We start from the raw sequence: 18,205 nt of genomic DNA on the forward strand, positions 1-18,205 counted from the left end.
ATGTAAGACCTTTTGGAAATGGTCAGATGATGGATTTAAGGGTAGTGCTGGAATTGAGTGGATCACAATATGTTTTTATTAATCCTTGAACTTGTAGGAATTAAGGGAACATCAATAGGGTGGTTTGGATCATATTTATCGCAGAGATTTTCATTTATTTATGTGATCGATAACGCTCCCCAAAGAGTTAATTATGGGATGACACAAGGCTGAGTGCTTTGTACAATACTGTTTATATTTTTCCACTTGGTAATATGGGGAGCAGGTTGTTGTGAAATGGTTTTACTCAAATTACATTGAAAAATGAAACAGTTGGCAAACTCAGTCACCACAGAGTCAGTTTCTTCATGAGGTTGTCACTCTGATAAACACGAGCAATTTATGTTCTAAGCAGTCAGCCGCTCTGCTGTGAACAAAATATGCAAAGTTGCACTACCTGCATTTTTTAATGGCTGTACATGCTGTTCCTTTGTTTTCTTTGCAATGTCTGCATGCTGTGAACGTGTGAAGCCAGTCAAATTCCTTGTTTGTGAACATAATTTCGCTCAATAAAATTGGTTCCAATTCCTTTTTTTTAATCCATTTTTACACTTTGGCTTTTGTGCTTGAACTCATTAACTTGAAGGGAAAAAAAAATTCTTAACTGCAATCCAGTTGAACAAGTTTAACGTTTAGGAAAACCGGCACATCAGGTAAGGACCGTGTGACAAGATCCTCTTTCACTAATGATTTATTTTTTAAATCAACAAACATTTTGGATTCCACATTAAATAAAAACTCTACACTTTACAAATGCATGAATAGAAATTACAAGCAGATAGTCTTGCATTTCTCTTCTTTTTGACTTTAAAGTCAATTTTTATGTATATAAAGCTTAACATGTTTTCCATCTTTTGAAGAAAAAAAAGCACATTTACCCAAGACAACATTTTATTCACTTTATGTTGCAGAAACAAAAGCAAATCGTGCATAATTACATATGAACATTAATCAAGGAATGTAATATTCCTGCTGTCCCATGATACCAGAAGAAAAAACAGATAAAAAATTATACATAGATCTGTTAAAAAGTCATATCTGCATAATGTAAAAAAGTTTAATAAAATGCTCTTCAGCTGCAGAAAACCTACATCTTCCCCTGTTAACTTACATTTATAAAGCACTTAATTTATAATGTTAAACGTTTTTTTAATGGCATTCTCTATCATCCCAACATCAGTAAATAAAAATATACACCCTACACCCTAAATAAAAATATACACCCTGCAGCATAAGTTAAGTGTTGTACTCTTAATTTCCACAACAAACAGACTTCAAACAGCAACCTAATCCGGCTCCTAGCTTATTTTAAAATGGTTTATGCCTTCTTTCCCTCCCCCTCAGAGATGATGAGCTCTGGAGAAGCCCTCTTGAACCACTCCACCCAGGCGCCGTCGTAGAGATAAAGATCGGTGTGTCCGAGGCGGTCGGCAGCCAGAAGAACGTGGCAGGCGGTGACTCCCGAACCGCAGGAAGCCCAGATCGGCTTCTTCGGGTCCAGTCCAGCGTTCTCGAAGAGCTTGGTCAGAGCCTCGGTGCTCTTATGCTTTCCATTAGATTCCAGGAAAGTTGTGTAGGGCATGTTGATTGCTCCGAGGAAATGCCCAGACTGTATATCTGAGAGGAGATAGATTAATGGGGAAAGAGTGTCAAAAAATTATTTTGTTTTCAACTAGTAAAGTTCGAGAACTGCAAGAAGCAGAACTTTCAATGAAGTCATTTGGCTCATAAAACCCTCACAGAGTTCACATTGTAGTGCTTTCTGCTGTAGCAATCAGACCGGTAAATTTGTGCACTGTCATTGTGAGTAGCAACAACTGTGTGTAGCAACGGGGCCTGGCTGCCAAGGGAAGCTTCATCTCCAAGCCAACAAGCTTTTCAGGCTTCATATCAGCTCTCAGCATCGCTGAACCAGGATGACAAGGATGGATTTTTAGCCAAGATTTATGGTTTTATCCCAACAGAAATTGTAACTTTTAAGGACAATAGAAAAGAAATGACAACATTATTGATGGCCTCATATTCACCAAACTCCTGTTAGTTACAGAATTTATTTTAAGATTTCATTGCTGGTTCTGAATAGTTTGGCCCCTCATCAACAACATGCATGATCTGTCAATATGCCAATGCTATTGACATATTTATCAATAGCATTGGGGAGGAAATCAGTACTTGGATAATCCAATCTAAATGTGATTTACCGTCGCAGTCCCAACTCCATTTTAGCCTAATAATAATTTGAAGTGGGAATAAAGACCCACCTAATCTTGTTTGCATTCAACAACTCAACTTTATTGTTGTAGCACTGTGTTCTCTAATCGGCTATTAAGAGATGCCCCAAGAAAACGGCTGGAAATTGATTGTTGGAAAACTAAAAATATTAGTAAAAATTAGTGCAACTGCATCATGGTAACATTACTCCTAAATGTGGAAGTTGTTACTGAAGGAAGAAGTCGAGGTTTATCGTTTCCAGCATCAGTGGTGTGCTTAACATAAAGTCAGAAGACAGTAAAAGTATTTAAAACAAAATATACTGAGATGAAGTGCGAGAGAGTGAGACTTTCAGCCGATAACAAGAAGGCAAACTGTATTACAGAAAACTTTCTGCACTTCATCCTTTTGAGCTTTCAACGTCTGTGATGGAACATACTAGATTTGGAAACTTATAGGCTAGATCAGTGGTCCCCAACCCCCGGCTGGTAATTGGTACAGGGCCGCGCAAGAAATAATTAAATATTTCCGTTTCATGTATTATTTGAGTCTGGAGGATCTTTTATTTTGAAAATCCTTTAACCGGATTCTCTCGGTTACTTGCGCGCCAACATTGAGCCCACAAGCAACAAAATGAGTAAAATAAAGTAAGAAAAAGATCAGATGTCTTTGGAAAGATTCTTTGCGAAAGGGGAAAAGGCCCAGAGAAGAGAAAGGAGAATAGATTTATCCCGGACCGGTAGGTGAGTCCCACATTACAAGCCCGCTCTGCGTAACATGTGGCGACCGGGTCGCTAATGAGGCAATGAAGCTTTGCTACGTAGAGACCAAGCACGCTGTGCTCAAGCAACACTTTGGGTGTTATTGTCTCGCATCACTCCCAGATCGGACCGTCTCGTTGCAGAGAAACAAGCTCAGGGCTCCCGTTAGTCATTATCGTGAGTTAAAATTTTCACAAAAGTAAAATGTTCGTTTTTGTGGCGCATCTGTATCTTATTTTGAAGGGATATGTAAACGTTACCATAGCGACCAGAGTCAGAGAGTGTTTGGGCGAGAGGAGAGGAGTAGAGCTTGTGAGTCTTAAGCTTGTGAGTTTAGACGGCAAGATTTAAGAATTGTCAGCTGATTCTCCAAACCTCTGTGACTATGTTTTTTCATAGTTAACGCAGCAAAAAATTTCCCGGTCTCGGCCGGTCCGGTAATAAAAAGGTTGGGGACCACTGGACTAGATGACCCAAGTAGCTACCAATGCTAATTTTAGGGGTTTTTTTACATTTCAACTCCATTCTTATTTTGTCTTAAGAATAGTATAATCTTGTTTAACAGAGACCTTCCACTCACATTTATAAAATAAAATAAACTGTTTTCAGTGCTGTTCTTATATTTTACCTCTTAAAAGAGAAATTAAATTAACCTGAAACCAATATCTTTAAGTCAACGCTTTATCAAAGATCAGACATTGACCACAAAATTCTTACAAGCACATCTCCAGTAATTACTTTATTTCTGTCTATTGCAACTGATTTTGCATGCTTTTTATGGTTTTATGGAGTGACAACTGATAACTCTTGATTATTTTAATTAACTCCTTTGCTTTACAACCTCTTCCTGCCACAAATAAAGTTGACCTCTTGACTCAAAACCAGTAAAACACAGTCAGTCTGACTGGCTGTACTCTGTGGCATTGAATCTTTGGACTATCCCATTTCAGGCTACACTTTCAGCCCATTTTCTACATAAATTAGTCTCGTGTGAATCAAGGGTTATTATACAAGCACATTAAGCACTTATTAATGTTTGTTAACAATGCATTTTAGGCCCTCCTCACCTCCTCTTGGTTCTGGATCGGTACCCCGGAACCGGCCACCAGACCTGGCGTCCACCACCTGGACCTGCTTGGTCTTGATGTTCTCCAGCACATCTTCATAGCTCTTCACCCAGGACTGGTTCAGGGTCGCCTTGAAGTCCGTCTTCTCCGGCTTGGTGTAATCGGAGGCCACGGGGTGACCGTCAGCCACCCAGTGCTTAAAGCCTCCGTCCAACACCGACACCGAGCTGTGCCCGAACACCCGGAACATCCACCACACTCTGGGCGCGCTGAACGAGCCGAAGTCGCTGGTGTCGTAGACGACGACGTGGGTGTCGTTACCGATGCCGAGGTCATTCACATACCGGGAGAAGTCGCTGGCAGTCGGCAGCATGTGGTCGTACGGGGAGCTCTTATCGCAGCATTCATCTATGTTGAAAAACGACGCTCCCGGTATGTGTTTCTGGTGAAACTCCTCTCTGGTGTTCCGCTTGCTTTTCGGTAGGTACCAGGACCCGTCCAGAATACGGAGTTTTGGGCCGACTTGTTGATTTTGGATGGCATCCGCCAACCACTGACCGGAGACCACAGCGGGAGTGGGAGCAGCCATGACGGGGAAGGAGCGGCAGGAGAGCGGGGAGCAAACAGCCCGGAAGAAACAATTGGCATTTAACTGTTCGTTCGTCCCGCCCTGATCTCTATCTATCGAGTCAAAGAGCTCGGTTAACTCTTTCATTATTTGAAACTGTGTAATGTGTTACTCAAAAGATATAAGGTAATGTTCTTCTTTTTTTTTTAAACAGGTTAAACATCCTGCAGAAAGGTAAGTATGGCTTCAAGCTGCAAAGAGGGGAACAATTGGGAAAAAAAATGAATGCAAAAATAATAATAAATCTTGAACAAAATTGTTTTAAATTTGAATTCTGTCTCTTTTTTTATTATTTCTGCAATGCAATACGTTGTGCACAGTTTTAAATATTTTATCACATAATCGAGTAAAAGATTCATGAAGATATTACAGTCTGTTTTTTAAGAAAAGCAATTTACTACCAACTTCAGATGAGTTTTCAGATTAAATATTTGTGCAAAGAATGAGATGAGTACGTCAAAACTATCTAAAATACTAAATCCAACTATGGTGGTTATTTCATCTTTTAATGACAATCAATCAATCTTTCATGCAATGCAAAGGCTATGAGCCAAAACAGTTTTGAGCAGCTCGAGCTGCACTTACACGTTTTGGTCAGCAGGTGGCAGTGTTTGGATGGCCTTAAACCATTACATCTTTGGAAACTGACTTCAGTTTCATTGATTACTGCCGCAGCCAGCCAGATGTAAAGTAGAAATTAACTTAAATCGATGAAGCAGCCTGAAAAAGATCAATAAAAGCAATTTACAATTCATCTCATCTGAAGAAGTTCAAGAACAGCTGAGAAACAAAGGCACTGTCACAATTGTCTGGAAAAGATTACAGCCATTTCTAAGGCTTTGAATCTGCAGCAAGCTTCAGTGACAGCCATAACCAACAAATGGAGAAATACGTTTTATTTTAGATGAGTCTCCACATATTCTTCATCTTTGAGTTTTGACGCGATCTGTTGTGCACTTACATTTTTTGGCCACTTGATGGCGGTGTTTCCTATTGTGTTTGAAGCACCGACGGAATTTGCAAGCACTTCCATAATCCAGCTTGGGTTATTATGGATAGGTTACGGATGTTTATACTGGGAGACTGGGATAAACCCGATAGAAAAATACCCCTAAATAATCGACAGAAGTATCTGCAGCAAAAAGCAGTGAAAATGCAAATTTTTGTAACAAAATGCGAACTAGAGGGCGACTGTAACCTTTAACGTGAGTAGCTTGCTTTGGTTCAAACGGTGCTTCTGTACAGTGTTTCAGTGCGCGCGCACGCACACACACACACACACACACACACACACACACACACACACACACACACACACACACACACACACACACACACACACACACACACACACACAAATGATGACAGATTTCTTCTTCTGTGTGGGTTCTGCAGGTGCACCTGAGCAGTGCCTGCTTACGCAACACATTATCTATTTCCCTACCATCCATCTGTCCTCAATGTATGTAGCACAATGCTATCTAAAGATCAGCGGAAAAGGTAGTGCAGTTATCATGGAGTTACTGAAATAAAGATGCAGGAGCAACCACTGAAGGAAGAACTCTTTCCTCACTTCACATCTCTAAATAAGTAAAATACAAATTGCATGGAAAAACTGGGACAGAACAACAAAACAAAAAAACACTGCAGCCTCCGACCTTGAAACAACGGTACACTGTGTCTAAGTAGTGAGCCAGAGGATTGAGCACCAACACAGAACAACGTTGGCTCAGCACAGGATGATAAGAGAACTTATGAGTCCCAGAGGAGAAAAACATATGCATGCACAACATTCTCATCAAAGGATTACAATTTCTAAAGTAATTTGAGTCAGGAGTTAATGTAATAATATCATTAAATAAGTAATCAATAGTGCATTTGTCTTCTGCTGTAGTTACAGTGGCTCTCAGTGGAAGTGGACATACCCATGTTAAAATGCCAGATTTTTTTCATGTAAAAATGACACATTGATAATTGGAAATTATTTCTCAGACATTTATTCTGTACAATTAGCCTTAAAATCCATTAATAATAACAAAAAAAAGGCTTAATAGACTTAAAGCCCCACTTTGCTAAAGCATCTTCTCACCTTTCGGTCTATTTACAGACTGATGGCGCATTTTGTACTTTAGCAGTTAAAACAGTACAGGAACATGCTCACACATAGAGGTCGTACCACACTGTGTGAGCTACTGGCTTGATGAGATTAAAAACTGTCAAATTGTTTATACAGTAAACTTTCACCATCTTTTGTGAGTGTAACCACCATTTTGGTGGCCTTTTATGGCGTTCAGTAGCTGCCAGACGAGAAGAGAAACTAAAATTAGATAATGGGTTTTTCTACTGTTGTGAAATTTTAACAGAGGACAAAGGTTAAGGAAAGAAAACCAGGATTAGAAACTGACCAAATCCTTCTTTTAGTGGTTTGTAATCCCGCAAATGCTCACTTAAGTGTACGATCATCTGGTGATTCATTGTGACCTTATATAAATAGAATATAGAAAAAATGATCTGCATCATATGAGCAGCTGCTTCTTCTGTTTTCTGTGTTCTGTTTTTACTCAGCTGTCCACATTTTTTAATACAAAGAAGAAACAGGTTAAATATGAACTAAGAGAAAACTATGTGAAGTTCTAACATATTACATTTGTGTTTGCCACAATCCTTCCTTGAAAATGCTTTATGATTTTTAACATTTCTGTATTATAATCTTTTATGTGCATGAAGTAAGACTGATTATCTATCCATTCTTTATTTCTGTGGTTTTGTTTCTATGGAGGTCTGCAGTCTGTTCCAACTTAAATGCAGACAGCCAACTCAAAAAAGGATTAACAAACAGAGAAAGACAAACTTGCATTTTTACATCAACAACAACAAAAACGTTAACTTTTCGTACACAATTTCAGTCTGAGAGAGGAAAGCATTATAGTTGTGGTAATCTGGTTTACAGTGGTGGACAAAAGTTCTGAAAAGTAGAAATTTTCCTTTTTGGTGCCAGTTTGTGGATGTCACCACTTTACTAATTAGAATATGATCAAAATGTGAGATTTGTGCCCACTGCTTTTTTCCTCATATGGACAGATCATTAATACCATCCATCCATCCATCCATTTTCTTCCGCTTATCCGGGGTCGGGTCGCGGGGGCAGCAGCTTCAGAAGGGAGGCCCAGACTTCCCTCTCCCCAGCCACTTCTTCCAGCTCCTCCGGGGGAATCCCAAGGCGTTCCCAGGCCAGCCGAGAGACGTAATCCCTCCAGCGTGTCCTGGGTCTTCCCCGAGGCCTCCTCCCGGTGGGACGTGCCCGGAACATCTCACCAGGGAGGCGTCCAGGAGGCATCCTTACCAGATGCCCGAGCCACCTCAACTGGCTCCTCTCGACGTGGAGGAGCAGCGGCTCTACTCTGAGTCCCTCCCGGATGACCGAGCTTCTCACCCTATCTCTAAGGGAGAGCCCAGCCACCCTGCGGAGGAAACTCATTTCGGCCGCTTGTACCCGTGATCTCGTTCTTTAATACATCATTAATACAGTTTAATACATCATTAATACAGTTTTAAATATCGGCTTTATGCAGATGACAAGCAGCTGTTCTGCTATATTATCCAAACTAAGAAGGTTGAAACTAAGGATGTGGTGCTGTCTCTCCATTGACAGCACACACATTTAAGCAATAGAAAACCTGTTCAAAGGAAAACTTAAAAGAAATCTCAAATATTGATACTGCACAAATATCAGTCAGTGAAAGACTTCCACTAAACATTTGTCTGACCTAAAACTTAAATACCTATTTTTAGAGTTTCTGTCAATAAATACCGAAATGGGGTGATTTTGAGGGGCTCGCTTACCGTCCTCAGTTCAAGAGGCTCAGCTGGCCACCAAAACAACGCTACTGCTTGGTTGTTTATTAGGAATTACAGAAATGCCAAAAACAGCTCAGTGGTATTTCCTGGAGAATATCTTACAGTAAGAATATTTTATGATTTTCTTTCACCTGATGCTAGCTTAAAAACACTTCTCAGTTCTCCTTAGGGTGAAAAACACTGAGTTTCTTTAAAACTAGACTCAAAAATCTGCCTGCTTAGAGTTGTTGTTGAAACATAATCAATGAGACATTAATCAACAATCTGATGTGTAACGATGGCACTTGACAAAATGTAACGCTTCAATTCTTCTATGGCTGTAGTTTTGTGTTTTTACGATGTAAAGCACTTTGAAATGCCTGAAATGTGCTGCATAAATAAAATGTGATTGAATGACTTATTCACTCATTGATTGAAAAAGATACTTAAAATACTTTGTTGTTTGGCACTTCTGTGCCCACTTTCAAATAACACCCTGGGCAACTACCCTAGTGGTCAATTTCCTTCCGATAGGTTGTAATTTTTATGCCTATTAAAATATTTTTTTGGTCGGTCCAGCCAGATAATATACTGAAACAAAGAAATTCATAGGAAATGCTGAGTGTTCAGCCTCTTTACAGTCATGAAGACATCTGCGTCCTCCCAGAACTTAAGTCTGACACATTAGCGTTTTGGTAAGGGTCAGTTAAGGAGTTAATCTCATCAGAAGGGAAGTTTATGCTTGAAAAGGTTTCTGTATGAGGATATTAGCCTGACATTTACTGGTAATCTGTAAGAGAGATCCCTTTTTTTTTCTGGAAAACAAACGCAAAAGAACATAATCAGCTTTTTTCATCCCCAGGAAGCCTGCAAAAGATTTGTTTTGGGGAGCCTTTCATGGATTATGTAGGCGTAACAAGAGTATAAATACACTCAGTTGTTGATCTCATCTGCTTTCGTTAAGACGTCTCAGTCCTATGATAGATATTCATGTAAAAAAATTACTGAATTTCACCACATTACCCTAACTACACCAAGGTGAGTAAGCTGATCATCTGAAATCTCAAAGAGGAGCCATGAGTATTTATTGAAGCCTGACATTTATTCATGTTCAGGTCCTGGAGTGAATCTTGAGATCCAAATAGCCAAGGGCAAATCATCCCAGTGGAAAGACATAAGTAAGTTCTGTCACATTGTTTTACACACATCATCACATATGTGTAAAATATGGAAATTATACAATTCAAAGTGAAACAATTTGTTTTCTTAATGCATAAAATATCAGATTTTAGAAAATAATTGTTATTTTAGGTAATAATTGGATTAAAGGAAGGACGAAACTTATAGACTTTGATACTGACCACGTTTTTTATTCTTTGCTGTAAATTACTAGTGTATGGTGACTACTTGGGGAATTATAATTCAAAACATTACTGAGTAAATTCTTATTAATTTGACCATTACTCTTTTTATCTCTAGATTTTTCCAGGTTCTTTCTTTTGCTCAACTCTCAGTTTTTCTAAAGGATTTCGATCTGAGACGATCAAGGGAGATTCATTTTATTTCTTAAGAGCTACTTCGGCCTTGTTTTGTGTTTTATCATATTTAACTTCAATTGTAATTTTTTAGTAAGTAAAAGAAAAAAACAAAGAAAGTGAAACATGAAAGTTTATTCAGGAAGATGGCTGGGCCGTGAGAGGTGGAGAGAAGGTTTCTTAATTGGAGTCACAGCTTCTTCATTATGGTAAAAAAAAAAATCCCTTGTTTGTGCCGTCCATTCCCAGTTTTCCTCCCACTGAGTGGTCTCCCACTGGAGCAGCTGGCCAAATCTTGGACAAAGTCCTTTAGAGAGGTAAGATAATTTTTATTCTGCAATCACCACAACAAGAGAAAAAGATAAAAAAAAAAATAAAAATAACAAGCAGTTTATAACCTTATCTGTACATCCCAGTTTATAACGACAATACAATTTTTATGCATTCTTACACGTTTTTTCTTACCTGGACATATTTCTGTCCTATTAATGTTTTTTTGTGATAACAAATCCTGACATGCAGTTGAAGTTTCATGTGAACATATTTTTATTTCTTTGCGGAGTTGAGGTGTTGCTTTTCTAACATACTTAAACAAGTCAGAGAAACCTTATCTGTTATTGATTTGCTTGGATAAAAGTTGGGGATATTGTGACACAAGCACAAAAAAAGTGATTGTTTTATTGGTGCGTAACATTCCTTGTAAACGTTCTTTTGGTTCATTTCACCTTGCAGTAAATTTCCTCTAAATATTTGCGTGTTTCACAAACCCAGCTTTCTTTTAAAGCCTGAGTCCTGCTGAAGTCGGTCAGACCGCAGATAGCCGGCACTGTGTGGATGATTTGAACAAATCAAGACAAATCTAATTTCCACCGCGTTTCCTTGACGACCAGAAAGTTGTAGTTTTAGAAAAAGGAGTAACTGCTTTCACGTGTGAGCAGACGGGCCTCGTTACCAGACATTACGGAGGGAGCCGTTCTCTTCAGCAGTGGTGGGGTGCATTCCATTCATGTCCACCAATTTCACACACAAAGAGAGCTGTGTTGTACTGTTTTAAGCATTAACAACCTAACCGACTTATTGGCTCCACTAATGTGAGAACGGTTGGGCATCATGTGAAGGAAACGTATGTCATACTCTGTGTAATATATTTTCATTGTGAGTGTGTGAGTGTGTGTGCGTGAGTGTGTGCGTGTGTACATGACAGCTGTCACATACTTCAGAAATCTGAGCTTGTAAGTGAAATCTGACTTCTTCTGGGAAACAAGATAAGAAGTCATTTCCATTCTCCCAATATAAAGTTGTAAAACTCTATGGTGTTTACCTCTTAAAGAAGAATTTATGATGCTGATTTCTAATAATTAGACGTAGCTTACCGCTGCAGCACTAAAAACAGGCCTAACAAAGGTTGGTGGAAACATTTTTCAGTAGGAATAACTAAGATGTCAACGGGGAATGCTCCACTGGCACAAGTGATGATGGCATGGAGATTATCTGGACAGACCTGATGAACAGAGTTTCACAGTATAGTAAGTGAACGGGAAGCAAAGGGGACATTTAGGTGTGATTTAATTTTAGAAAATTAAATATGCTTCGTGAAACATTTCGCAGGCAAATCTGTTTACCACAAAATTATGTTTCTGTCGTGTTCTTTCCACTTACTTCCTTTTTTGGTTTTTAATACAATGAATAAAATACAATAGCATCAAGTTATTGATGCTGTACCTGGGTATTAGAGATACAGTTTGTACCTGTAATGCCCCAAAATATGAAAACATGTAAGTTACATAAATAATTTTTGCAATGCAGTCATTGCCCTAAAATGATCAGCAGCTTTTGGAGTTAACTGTGTTGGATTGACTGTTGAAAACATTGATGTTTTCTCCACTGACAGTGTCACTTTTGTTGTTTCTTCGTCAAGCCCCCTCAGTTCCAACAGGATGACGCTTCTCGACTACCCAGTTCCAGAGTTGGAGGCCACCCTGCAAGAAGTGAGCCGTGTTCTGCAGCTCACGCTAAGTCCAGATCTTTACCTTGAGTTCAAAAGCACCCTAGAACAGCAGAGGAATGCCCTGGAAGAGGCCCAGGGGAAATTAGAGGCCATTGCAGCAGGACAAGAGAACTGGGTGACTGAGCAGTTCAAGAGGGGTTTGCTTTCTTGTGCTGACCCCCTGCCTACTTCAACGGCCCTCCCAGTTGTTCTTCTTCCATCTAAAGTTAAGGGATGCTCTCAGCTTGGGAGAGCAGCTGCTCTGCTCTGGGCAGCGGCAAAGTTATACAGTGAGCCCCTCCTACTGGAGGGCGATGTTCCTATGGAACGCACTCAGCAGTCTGAAGTGTTCGCCGCCAGCCGTATCCCTGGCAAGAGCCAAGATGAAATTAAGGTGAGATTAATGCAGTAAATGTCAAAACATTTGACCTTTCTGAAAAACATTTTGACGCTGAATTTGCTTCCCGTTCACTTACTATACTGTGAAACTCTGTTCATCAGGTCTATCCAGATAGTCTCCATGCCATCATCACCTGTGCCAGTGGAGCATTCCCCGTTGACATGCTCTGGCGTCCCAGCACCGGTGGACCAGTTTCTGTACGGTCCTTTGCGGACATCTATAAGCAACTGGCCCAGGTGATGGATCTGCCCAAAGCTGGGAAACAGAAAGATCCCTCTGTCATCTGCAGCCTCTCAACTATGGAGCGCAAGTCCTGGGCTTCCCTCAGGGAAGAGATTCTCAAACAAGGAGGTGATGTGCAAAAATCACTCGAGCTCATGGAGAGCGCCATCCTTACACTGTGTCTGGAAGATAGTGACGCCCCCTCTGAAATGGCTGACGTCCTCAATGCAGTGAGGCTGGGAGGAGGAGGAGACACTCCATGTCTGAGACATTATGACAAGGTATATCGAAACTGGTTTTTAATTAACTGATAGAAAAATGTGGATGAATAGTGATTAGGAAGAATAATTAAGGACTTCTGTAGTTTCACTGTGCATAAAAGAGATTCCTCAAGTCTGCAGAAAATTTCTATTATCAAATAAAGTATACAAATTAGTTCAATTTATTTGAAAGTTTACAAGCTTATCCAATTTTCTAGATGATGAGCAATACTCTATATCAGTATATTCATTTAATGCACACATGTTTAGAACCTAAGATTTGCAATATGTCTAAGACCTCCGTATTAAAAAACTGAATCCAGGCCTGGTTCACTGAAAAGAGTAAAGGGTATTCAAATCAACCAGTAGGTTCATCAATGGACAAAGCAAAACCCAATGTTACAAGATATAATTTATTCAAAGATTGTTAAATTACAAACAAGATTTTGTACTTGTGGGTTTAAAAGTTTTGATATTTTAAGAGATGGCTGAATTTTCAATTTTCAGGAAGAAACCAATGCAATTTTTTATGTTTTTTTTTTTTTTTTTTTTTTTGCAGGTCCTGAACCTTGTTGTGTTCAAAGACAGCTCGGCTGGGATGGTGTTCGAGCACAGCGCTGTGGATGGAATGGTAGCTTCTCTTGTGACTGAACGTATATACCATCTGTCTGAGACTGTTGATTTAAACCTTGTCAATAATGACTTAGAAAAGATGACCAAGCCTGAGACGATAAACACTGTTCATTCTGCATGTCCAAAAGCCCTTGAGTTCCCCTTTGAAGGGAACCTCCAGCAGAACCCTGTATTGACAACAGACAATCTAGTTCTCACTTTTGATCTACCCTCATATCCTGATGTGTTTTCTACTTTTAGAGGGCTGAGGGGCTTGTATGATGCTTGGGTCAACTTCTCTTTGCAGCTCTCCCTTTGGCAGACTCTTGGGGAGTCTGCTGCCAAACATATGCTTGTCACACCGACACATATGCGGCACTACAAACATGGTCGTTGTGATCCCACGTACTCTCTCACAATGCATTCCAGGAAGTTAGTTAATACCGTGAGATCCCGCATTCGTCCTGATAACACCATCCACTACACTAACAACTTACTGCAGCTATTCCATGTTGCTTTTTTAGAGCACAAGAACCTTATCAGAAGCACCAAAACTGGACAAGGTGTTGGTCCACACCTGGCCGCTCTGCGCCGGTCTTTACCATCTGACAATCCATTAAGGAAATTCCTGGATCCCTTTGGTTGTCCATCTGTATACCTCACAGGTTCTGACACGATGGAAGGTGTGGAGTGTGGAGTAGGGAATGCTTATGCACAAGACCAACTTGCTGTAACCTACCTTGGGAAGAAAGATAAGGTGCGACTTGTGCTGAACGGAAAGGGGGTATTTGCTGTTGCTCTGAAGAAGCTTCAAGAAAACTTCAAGATGAGCTTGAAGTTGTTGATGCTTTTAGCTATTAGGTATGCCATCACAAGCCAAATGGGGGCACTAGATTGCCTGTTCAAACAGCAAAACACAGATCAGATGCTTCAATGCCAAGAGAATGTAGAGAAGGGCAAAGGTGCTATTGACCCTGTATCTGGCATGAGCTCTGACTACATCCTTGTGATTCATGGTGGTGCTGGAGAGGAGAGTATGCTGAACAGCAAAGTGACAGAGATGATTGAGTTTGCACTGCAAACAGCTTTGACCCTTGGGGCCCAAATTCTTGAACAAGGTGGCAGTAGTTTGGATGCTGTTCAGAGGTCTGTGGAAGCTTTGGAAGACTGCTTTCTGTTTAATGCAGGTAGAGGTTCAGTTTTCAACAAAGATGGCAAAAATGAATTGGAAGCAACCATTGTAGATGGAAGTCGAATGAGATCAGGATCTGTTGCTTGTGTGAAAAGTGTAAAAAACCCTATCAAAGCAGCCAGATGTGTAATGGAGAAGAGCTCACATGCACTGATGGTTGGTGAAGGAGCTGAAGAGTTTCTGCAAGGGCTGAAGGACAAAGAGAAGCCAGCTGGGCCAGAGTATTTTTACACTGATATACGTCACAAAGAGTTACTCGCAAAAGTCAGTGGTGGAAAGACCTCAAAAAACAACCACCCTCAGACAGTTGGAGCGGTGGCCTTGGATCGTTGGAACACATTGGCAGCTGCTACCTCGACAGGTGGGTTGGTCGGAAAACTAAAAGGGCGAGTAGGGGATACTGCAGTAGTAGGAGCAGGGATTTATGCAGATGACAAGGTAGCAATTACCTGTTCTGGAGATGGAGATGTCTTTTTAAGGAGCAGTGTGGCAGAGAAAATAGCCAGTCTATACCACAACAAAGGCTATAGCCTTAGAAAGGCCTGCAGAGAAGTGATAGCCCAAAATCTGAAAGATGTGTGTGCTGGTGTCATTGCTGTGGACAAAAAAGGTGACGCTGTCATTGAAACAAATGCTGGTGTGATGTTTGTGGCCTCAATGACTGGTGGCATTCCCAGGGTAGAAGTTCTCAAGCCAATGAAGAACTACATCAATGTGATCTGGGAAACAGAAGAGCTGGTTGCTTACCTGAACCCAAACCCTTGGACTCCTGGGTCAACCATTCTGACTAGAAAAACTCTGAGTGGGCCTAACAGTATCTTTCAGTTGCCCACACCTGATTTTGTAACTATGCTACAAGGCGCAAAAACAGTATCAAACTTGCTCTGTGAGCGACTGGGAGTACAACGTTGTGCCTTGATTTTTAATCCAACCCCTGATAAACCAGCACAAATTAGATTATTGCCACTCTATGGGTTAGAACCAAAGTGGCAACCTCATCTTGCCGAAGAAGAGGAGTTCCACAGTCATGACACAGGCTTCTGTAACTCAAAAAGTGGCCCACGCTGGGATGATGAGGCAATGACTCAAGTTCAAGCCAAAATCAGAAATGCACTGCCTACACCTAATGCACCATTTTGCTTTGACTACTTTGGTGACCCTTCCAATGATAACTTGTTTAGCCGGATTGTGAGGGGAGAACAGCAACAATGGAGAGTGTGGGAAGACAGTGAGCATGTTGCTTTTCTTACACCGTACCCAAATAGACCTGGTCTCACTGTTCTGGTACCACGCAGGCCCCTGTCCAGTGACATTTTTAGTCTAGGAGATTCAGACTACAAAGCTCTGATCTTGGCCACATATAAAGTTGCTCAACTGCTGCAGGAAGGAATGAAGGCTTCAGGTGTTGCACTGATCTTTGAAGGGTTTGAGATCGACCATGCTCATGTCAAACTGGTGCCACTGCTACCTTCACCAGATGGGACAAAAGCTGTCAAGCTACAACCAGAATTTTTCCAAACCTACCCTGGATTTGTGTCATCCTTGGATGGCCCAGCAGCTGATGCTGAGTCTCTCAAAAACACACACTCGAAAATCACCCAGTGCAGACCTCCTAATTCATGGAAAGATCCTCAACTTCACTCCACACTGGCCATGAAAAGCCAGTGGTATCGCAACCTGTTTCAAATTCAAAACACCCTGTTCCACAGCACAGTGGAATATTTCCACAATTCCTGCCAGTACTCTTATGCTCTGACCCCTCTCACCACAGACACCATATCTTCACCAATGGGCCTGGGGTCCGACTCAGAACCAGTGTCTGTAAGTCTGCTTGGTCAAGATGTGTACCTGGCTGACTCAATGCAGTTTGTTCTTGAATACTTCCTTCGCTTTCAGGAGAACCTACCCGGAACCTACTACATATCTCCAAGCTTTAGAGGGGAAGATCCAGACACCACACACTTGAATCAGTTCTACCATGTCGAGTGTGAATTGTTAGGGGACATGGACAATGCCATTTCCATTGCAGAGGGATATTTGGTCCACCTGACCAAGTCTATGTTAAAAAATCACTCTGACATAATCCAGAGCTCTGCTGGAACCTTAGCACACGTGACAGAAATTCTGCGCAAAATGGAAGGAAAAACAGCTCTGCCAAGAATCCCCCTGGCTCAAGCCATTTCCATGATGCCCTCTCCAGACTGCTTAGAGTGGGTGCAAGATGGCCAACCCCTCTTTGGCAGAAAGCTAACTCGCAAAGGAGAGCACGTTTTAATAGAGAAATTTGGTGGTGCTGTATGGCTAACTGAGATGGACCACCTGGGAGTTCCCTTCTACCAGGCGTACGTAGAGGGGACAGGACGGTCCAAAGCCAAAGCAGCAGACCTTTTGCTGGGGCTGGGTGAAACTGTTGGTCTTGGTGAACGCCACCCCACCCCTGAGATGGTACGAGAAGCCCTCAAGCACCATGCAGTATCAGAAGAGTCCTACAAATGGTACATTAGCATGCGCAAAGTGAAACCTCTTCTCACCAGTGGATGGGGCATGGGGACAGAGCGCTATGTGTGTTGGCTGCTTCAGCATGATGACGTTAGAGATCTGCATATCATACCAAGAATGAAAGGAATAAAGTACATGCCCTGATCATACAATTACTGCAGACAATCAGGCCAACAGATGTAATATATTTGTGGTAACTGGTCCAAACTACAGTATACACTGTAGATTCAATAACTTGCAAATACATCAGGGATGCATCATTTGTAACTTAGATCCAAATTTCTATTCTTCAGCTTTTAAACATGCTCTGTAGCCTTTTATCCTGATTATTGAAGCTTGCAATTTTTTTTAGAACTCAATAATACACTGGATACAACTTTTATAATGTAGTGAAGTTACACCAGATTGAGTTGTTTTTTTTATCTTTAAAGTCTCAAAACACAAATTTACTCATTATCTGCTTTCATCGTATTATGTTAGGACAGATAACACAAAACAAAGTAACAGTTTTCAAAATCAAAGACATATGAACAATTTTTGTTTTAGCAATATTGATGTCTGTCATGTAAACCCATGTAAACCGGTTTCATATTTATGTTTTTCTTTTCTGCAGCTTGCATTTTTATGCAAATGATTGTTATATGAATCATGTATCATTGTAGTAAAGATATATTTGTCAGCAATCTGAATAACTTGGAGATATGTTTTGACATTTTCTGAAAAAAAAGACAGTACATTTTGTTTTGAAATCTTTTTCTACTAGCTTTCACCACTGTAAAATGTATTTGTTTCATGGTGGAATAAAATCTTTGCCTTTGCAACAGTTTTCTGCATATCTGTATTGACTAACAAAGCTGATTGAAATTACACAGGTTAACAGCCATCACTCAATGCTCAGTCATTCGACTTTTATTACATTATTTTGCCCGGGTGGAGTGGGATTGACCAAAATTAT

General features: G+C 40.6%; 2 protein-coding genes across 2 annotated transcripts; one reads left to right on the forward strand and one right to left on the reverse strand.

Annotated features, from left to right (window-relative positions):
* Window positions 1-912: 912 nt before the first annotated feature.
* LOC103468490 (3-mercaptopyruvate sulfurtransferase-like) lies at window positions 913-4,893 on the reverse strand. Its single transcript, XM_008415606.3, has 2 exons — window positions 4,079-4,893; window positions 913-1,656 (listed from the first exon to the last, which is right to left on the reverse strand). Exons 1-2 carry the CDS (start codon window positions 4,791-4,793, stop codon window positions 1,358-1,360), a joined length of 1,014 nt encoding a protein of 337 aa, XP_008413828.1. The 5' UTR covers window positions 4,794-4,893; the 3' UTR covers window positions 913-1,357.
* Window positions 4,894-8,245: 3,352 nt separating this feature from the next.
* Window positions 8,246-18,073, forward strand: LOC103468491 (uncharacterized). The gene is made up of 6 exons (XM_081609774.1): window positions 8,246-9,581; window positions 9,659-9,721; window positions 10,328-10,395; window positions 11,997-12,459; window positions 12,567-12,968; window positions 13,507-18,073. Exons 4-6 carry the CDS (start codon window positions 12,016-12,018, stop codon window positions 17,392-17,394), a joined length of 4,734 nt encoding a protein of 1,577 aa, XP_081465900.1. The 5' UTR covers window positions 8,246-9,581; window positions 9,659-9,721; window positions 10,328-10,395; window positions 11,997-12,015; the 3' UTR covers window positions 17,395-18,073.
* The last annotated feature ends 132 nt before the right edge of the window (window positions 18,074-18,205 follow it).

Source organism: Poecilia reticulata, chromosome 8, assembly GCF_904066995.2.
Source record: "Poecilia reticulata chromosome 8, P_reticulata-male-v2, whole genome shotgun sequence".
NCBI classification, from domain to species: Eukaryota; Metazoa; Chordata; class Actinopteri; order Cyprinodontiformes; family Poeciliidae; genus Poecilia; species Poecilia reticulata.

Coding starts and splice junctions, on each gene's coding strand:
- LOC103468491 (XM_081609774.1), top strand. CDS start 12,016: ATGACGCTTCTCGACTACCCAGTTCCAGAGTTGGAGGCCACCCTGCAA. Junction 12,460..12,566: donor AGAGCCAAGATGAAATTAAG/GTGAGATTAATG, acceptor TCTGTTCATCAG/GTCTATCCAGATAGTCTCCA. Junction 12,969..13,506: donor GTCTGAGACATTATGACAAG/GTATATCGAAAC, acceptor TTTTTTTTGCAG/GTCCTGAACCTTGTTGTGTT.
- LOC103468490 (XM_008415606.3), bottom strand. CDS start 4,793: ATGAAAGAGTTAACCGAGCTCTTTGACTCGATAGATAGAGATCAGGGC. Junction 1,657..4,078: donor CGATCCAGAACCAAGAGGAG/GTGAGGAGGGCC, acceptor ATCTCCTCTCAG/ATATACAGTCTGGGCATTTC.